This window comes from Choristoneura fumiferana, chromosome 24, assembly GCF_025370935.1.
Source record: "Choristoneura fumiferana chromosome 24, NRCan_CFum_1, whole genome shotgun sequence".
Lineage (NCBI taxonomy): Eukaryota > Metazoa > Arthropoda > Insecta > Lepidoptera > Tortricidae > Choristoneura > Choristoneura fumiferana.
Genome location: NC_133495.1, coordinates 1219152 through 1225399, shown reverse-complemented (window position 1 = coordinate 1225399; position 6248 = coordinate 1219152). Strand labels below are relative to the sequence as shown.

The window sequence follows — 6248 nt, the reverse complement described above, 5'->3', positions numbered from 1 at the left end:
AAAGTATGCACACTCCGACCCTTTTTAGGAGACTTAATTGCCTACTCCGGCGCGGACGCTGAGGGTTGTCGATGTCTATTTTAGATTAATTAATTACTACCGGCAAATAATTTAGTATGAAAGTTAACTTAAAATTGTCCAATATCTGTGTCTAGAGAAACAGATTCTTTGACGCTCTATAATTATTATTTTATCTAAATTTAAAAATATTATTTATAAATTCGCCGAAATGGCGATGGCAACTGTGTACATACTACTCAAGTTTCCTTCCTACACATAATACTATAACTATTTGTTTATAGGTAGTAAGGTATCTATTACTTTTTATGTGTCCATGCACGAACGAAACTATCACATTACAAAAACACGTAAGTACGAGTACGCGAACGTAAAAGGTGATCATCTCGCGAAGCGAGCGCAAGACGAGCGAGCTGAGATCGAAACATACGTCACCGACGGGCGGCAGCCTTGAATAAAGAAAACTTAATCCTTTAAATTATCAGTGTGTGCGTGCGGCGGGTGCGTGCGCACACATTACAGCCGCGCGATGTACTTTTGTTCGTAGTGAACCTACTTGTTCTCTTTTACTAGGGTAATATTGCCTGTAGCACGATATTTCCTGCAGGTGTAAACCGGGTTTGTCAGTGTCGCGGTGGACGGTGGACGGTGCTCGGTACGTACGTTGTACTTGAGCGCCTCGGGCGCGGTCCACTTGATGGGCAGCTTGGCCTGCACGCGCAGCGCGTCCGCCGGGTCGTCGGGCGCCAGCTCCGCGCGCGCCAGACCAAAGTCCGCCACCTACAATGTACAAATATTTACTAATTAGTTTGTGATTCTGATTACGACCACGTCGAGGAGTAAGTTATTAGTGTAAATATACGGAGCTACGCAAGTTTTTTTTCATCACACTTGCTCGTATTACAGCCAACAACCAGCCACAAGGTTGCAAGGCTACCTTGGTTGCAACCCCCAAATAAACCCTCGACCTTAATGTGCTTGTCATGAAACCCGTGGTCGGTCGCATGAGTAACTGCGCGTACACATTTTCTTTTATGAAGCCCTTGGTCGGTCGCATGAGTCAGTGCCCGTACTGATGGCGCTGCGCCCTGCGCCGTGCCGCGTGCGCGTGCGCGCGCTCTGCTGCAGGACTACATGGTCTACGTGCACACGCACGTTGCGGCGCCATGCTGAGGGAGGGGGAGGGGAGGGCGGCGCTGCCAGAGCACAGCCTAAGGTATCGCCAATATTTTGGAACAATTATATTTTTCTTTTACAAATATAAATTACTCTCAAATGTGATGAAAACATTGTAAGTCGCACGGGCGGTACTAGAATTACGAACATCGACTCATTAAAGCCCTCAGTCTTCGACTTCGGGCTTCTAATAGAATCTCGTTCGTATTTCCTTATTTACCGCCCTTTAGACACAATGTACTATTGTAACATAGGTAGCAAACGAACAAGTTACCTGGTTTGGTAGGCGTGTTACATCCACCCATTACACCCGCAACACCCTGGCCCCGTACCACAACGTTACAACTGCTACAATTATACTTAATTGTCACTTTTTACCCGACTGCGAAAAGGAGGGTTATGTGTTTGAACCGTATGTATGTATGTATGTCTATTCCTATTTCCTCTCGTAACTACTCAACGGCTGATCCGATTTTGATAAATACGTCATTCGATTCGTCTTTATGACGCTAGTGACACTGGGTACATGAAATTCTTAAAAAATCAAAATTACGGATATTGGCGCAAATTGTTTCCAAAAAAAAAAAAATTTAAACTTATCGAATAGGCTATCAAATGAAAGCTAATAATAAACCCATTGTAAATATATTTGGGTTTATTAGTTTTAGGGGCTGTTTCCCATCCATTGATTAGGTTAACTGGGTTAGGTGTAATGCCGTCTCTATTTGTTTCTTCGAATAAACGGAGACGAAATCACATTTAACCGTTTAACGCTAATCAAGGATGGTGAACAGCCCCTTAATCTAACATTTTGAATATCAAAAAAAGTGTGAAATAAACATAAATAAAAAAAAAACAAACCAGGTTTTTAAAAAATCTAAAAAAAGAAAAGAATCTAGTGGCCAACTCTTTAAGTTAACTGAGTTCAAATGGGAATTAAATTGAATGTGACTAGTTAAAAAATCTTAACCTAAATAAGGGTCCTTGTTTTTAAGGGGTTTGCTCCTGGTTAGCTCATGAGCAATGTCCCGTTAGATGGCGCTGTTATCAATAGTTCCTTTTTTCAGGTTTTTTTCGTAAATTATGAAGAATTATTTCACCAAAAACTAGTGGCGGGAGTATCTAAGCGTAACCGATTTTTTGACCCCACACTCGAAATGAAATATTCCGCCAAAGCCGCAAACGAGGTGCTTTACTTTGAACGTCAATTGCGGCCGTATACGGACACTAGGAGCTCACGCACACACTCAAATAGACAGCGCCAGCTAGCGAAAGTCTATTGCGACACTTAGCTACCCGATCGGGGTACTCCTTCGAGTAATATTCACATTTTTTTATCGAGTCACGAAATTTTGTACCAACTGTACTTTACTCGAAAATTTTACTACGACCTATAAAATTTATAGGTATTTTATTGATAATTAGAAGCAGGGTCTTGTATAACTGTTCGCATATTATAATACGAGCCAAACGCCTTTCAAGTGTTCATAATATGTGTACGATAAATTGAGAAATTACCAAGATTCTGACCACGGTTTCTTGTCTTGGTTGATGGTCTTGCTATTATTCAGGTTATATTTATAGTTACTTTTCGTAGTTACTACTCTTGCTAATGTGGTCATGGTCGTCGGTTGAAAATCGGTAGCAAATGTACAGGACGAGTTTCTTGGGAAAATAGTGCGGTGGTTTGTCCTTACCTTCCACGCCGAGAGCTGGAATTCGTAGTTGGCAATAGAGAGCGCTGCCACCAGGGCTCTTAGTCACTTGTACGACACGCACAGGAATGCACAGGCAATCAAGTTTATCAAGGGCATCCGTAAGGCCAAAGTCCCTTAAGACACTGTTACACATGCTCTTTAGTAGCAAGAAAGCATGCTACTATTAAGCAAATGCTAGCTAGTAGCATGTGTGAACAGGACATGCTACTATCGAGCATGCTTATTAGTGGCAAGCTCGAGACGGGGTGGAAGGGGGAAAGGTAATAAGCAAGTGTGAACGCGTTTGCTTCAGTCCATGAGCATGCTCATAAGCATTCTTATAAGCATGTTACTAGTAACGAGCATGTATAACAGTGCCTTTAGACATACCTAATATTTTATGAACAGTGCTTCGTGTAAGCTCTTTCTATCAAAAGAGGTAATAAAAAGCATACAGAGTTTACTACCCTAATTATCATCATCATCATCACTCAATTTCTGTGGCAAGACTTTTGGTAGAGAATTAGTAATCATAAGCTGCTAATATCAATTATTAATAAGTTGCTAACCATGAAAAGAGTTGACGAAGAGTTTATCTAGGCTTCTGCATCTGGATTTCTCAGTTCGTATATATAATTACTAGCTTAATCCCGCGGCTTCGCTCCCGTTGAAGAAAAAATCTATTCTGTAGTGTAGGTATTCGAATTAAAAAAAACTTCTTGCACCTCTGTGATCCTCAAGGAGTATTCCATAATTCCAATTGTATGTTTGCCAAATCTCATGCATTTTTAGGCCATGTTTTGCCTTTATAGGTATAAATAAATACTTACGAAATACTTACATAACAGCAAACGTTCACCCACTCGCCGATAACTGGTATCAAATTGCGGTAAAAAACTATCCCGTGCTAATTTTGTACCTCCATATCTCTATAAATTGATTTTGTTAGGATAATCATAACGGATGATTTGGCACAATCAGCAGAAGACTACGAGCAGTTCCAAAATCATCTACACTCCCTTTGTTACCTTCGAGTCGAAAACAGTTGTCAATTCGTATCATATAACTACCTATTGTAAGTATTATCTGCTAGGATTTTTATCCGATCCAGCAGGCTTGTAGTCGTGCGTACTGGATTATTGGCAGTGCTTCCTTTGGATGTTCGTGCGATGGAACTACTGCGTTTTTTTTGCATTAGTTCCTTTACAAGACTAGAAGGAAAAACTGCGTTTATTTTTTTGTCTTTGTTCCTTTCGCAGTAGCATCTTCAGTTCTTGCAAAGGTACAAAGGCGGAAAAATAACGCAGTTCTTTCTTCAAGGTCTTGTGAAGGAACTAGAACTACCGCAAATAGTCCGTCGTATTTGCAGACTACGGGCACGTTCAGTTTAGCTGACACGTCATCATCGGAGACAGATGTTGCATCAAACCCAATTCGAAGCAGTCAAGCTCATAGGTAGCTGAACAGTTTGGTACTTTGTCACAGCAAGCTACAGTGCTAAAATGAGCATTTCTAAAAAAGTTTGTACATTTGATTTTTTCGACTCCGATTTGGGAAAAATTTACAGGTAGATAGAGTGAATCGTTCACTGAGTTTAAATAACATAGTCTCCCGAAATGTCCCAATTAATTTGTATGGAAAGTTCCTTTTTTGTTACCGCAAATCCATAGTTTTGGTAACAATTTAACAAAACAGGAAATTTCCATACAAACCAATTGGGACATTTTGAGAGACTATGTTACTACGACTCAGTATCGTTCACTCTACATACCTGCAATTTTTTATCACAAATAGGAGTCGCAAATCAAATGTACAAACTTTATTTAAAAATGCTCAAATAGTTTTTTTCACACCTCTCCTTCAGAAAAGTAACTTTTCCTCCCTACCGAGAGGGAGCAAAGTACAATTTTTCTGTTCAAGGCTTTTCTAAGTGTTTTATTGCAAATTCAATTTTTTTAAGTTGATAATTGGAAAGCCACGTCATTTTCTATACCATTTTGCTCCCTTGTGACACAAATAACTATTGTGTCACAAGGGAGCAAAATGGTGTATTTACGGCGAGGGCGTACATTGAATCCAGAATGTAGCGAAGGATTCTAAAGTAGAATCCTGAGCGTAATGAGGGATTCAAGTGTTAACGCACAAGATGAAAATAATTTTGCTCCCGAGTCGCTCATACAACTTTTCACACCGAGCATTAAGAAACTTGAAAAAAGTAAATTCTAAATATTATTAAAGAACAACCAGCATAGAAAATGGCGTGGCTTTACAATTATCAACTTCAAAAAATTGCATTTGCAATAAAATACTTAGAAAAGCCTTGAACAGAAAAGTTCCACTTTGCTCCCTCTCGTCAGGGAGGAAAAGTTACTTTTCTGAAGGAGAGGTGTGAAAATAACTATACATGTCCTCAAATACTAAGAGTAAAAAGGGAATGTATTTACTTTGCTACTTTTTGAGCGCTCTTTGCCTGTAGGATCTACGGCTAACTAGTCTGGTTGACCGGGCAGTGGGTATAATTAATTTGTAATTTTCCCGCTGGTACAGTAAATCCACACAGACACCCCACACTTCAGTCTACTCGTGACCACGGCCACTGTAATGTTGCCGAAACATCGAGGTAAATATTACTCGTGTGTGTTAGCGTGATAAGTCCTGTGCGTGGTATTTTGATTAATTCCAGTTTCTTTTAATTATTATGTTGCTTTATTCCTCTCATCTGTCCAAGCACGCGAGCAGGCTGCAATTACCAGGCCCATTACTGCCGTTCCGCCTGTGACAGTTGCAGTTCTACCATACAATCTTTTCTTTGGGGTAAGTAAAATGCAGTATGTCGCATTAGACAGCGTTTGAGAATAATTATCAGAATCAGGGGGTCAGGTCTGCTAGTAAACAACGTCGGCATTAGATTCAGCTAATACTTTGAGAACAAAAAAAAGGTATAAACTGTGATACAAGTTAAATATGCCCGCTGTCCAGTCAATCAACAAGCCAACCGTACCAAGCAAATATTTTTTTTTGAGCTTGACTGTTAGTCAGTTTCTAGAACCTACAGTATTTAATTTTGCCCTAGGTTTCTCTGCTGTCAACCGTGCGGCACAGTTAGATCTATGTGATACGTTCCTACATAATATAATAACATGCAGTACACGCCCTCCTCCACCTCCCTCCTCCTACATGAAATAATATATATATCACACAATACCTAATAATAGTTATATTTATATAGTAGGTATTTGTGACAGCTAGTCTAGCTTGTGTGACATATACTATACATACATAATAACATATTGTTTTACATGGAAGAGAAAGAGAGCGGGCGTTTATGTAAATTTATTGTATAGATATTTCACATGG

At 39.8% G+C, this 6248-nt stretch overlaps 1 protein-coding gene across 1 annotated transcript in view; it reads right to left on the bottom strand.

Annotated features, from left to right (window-relative positions):
- LOC141441897 (uncharacterized) overlaps positions 1-1499 on the bottom strand; it is a 13873-nt gene extending 12374 nt beyond the window's left edge. Inside the window, exons 1-2 of the mRNA XM_074106790.1 lie at positions 1458-1499; positions 682-798 (exon numbers count right to left, since the gene is read on the bottom strand). Of these exons, the coding sequence (XP_073962891.1) occupies positions 682-798; positions 1458-1499 (159 nt within the window). The remainder of the gene's footprint in view (positions 1-681; positions 799-1457) is intronic.
- Positions 1500-6248: the final 4749 nt, after the last annotated feature.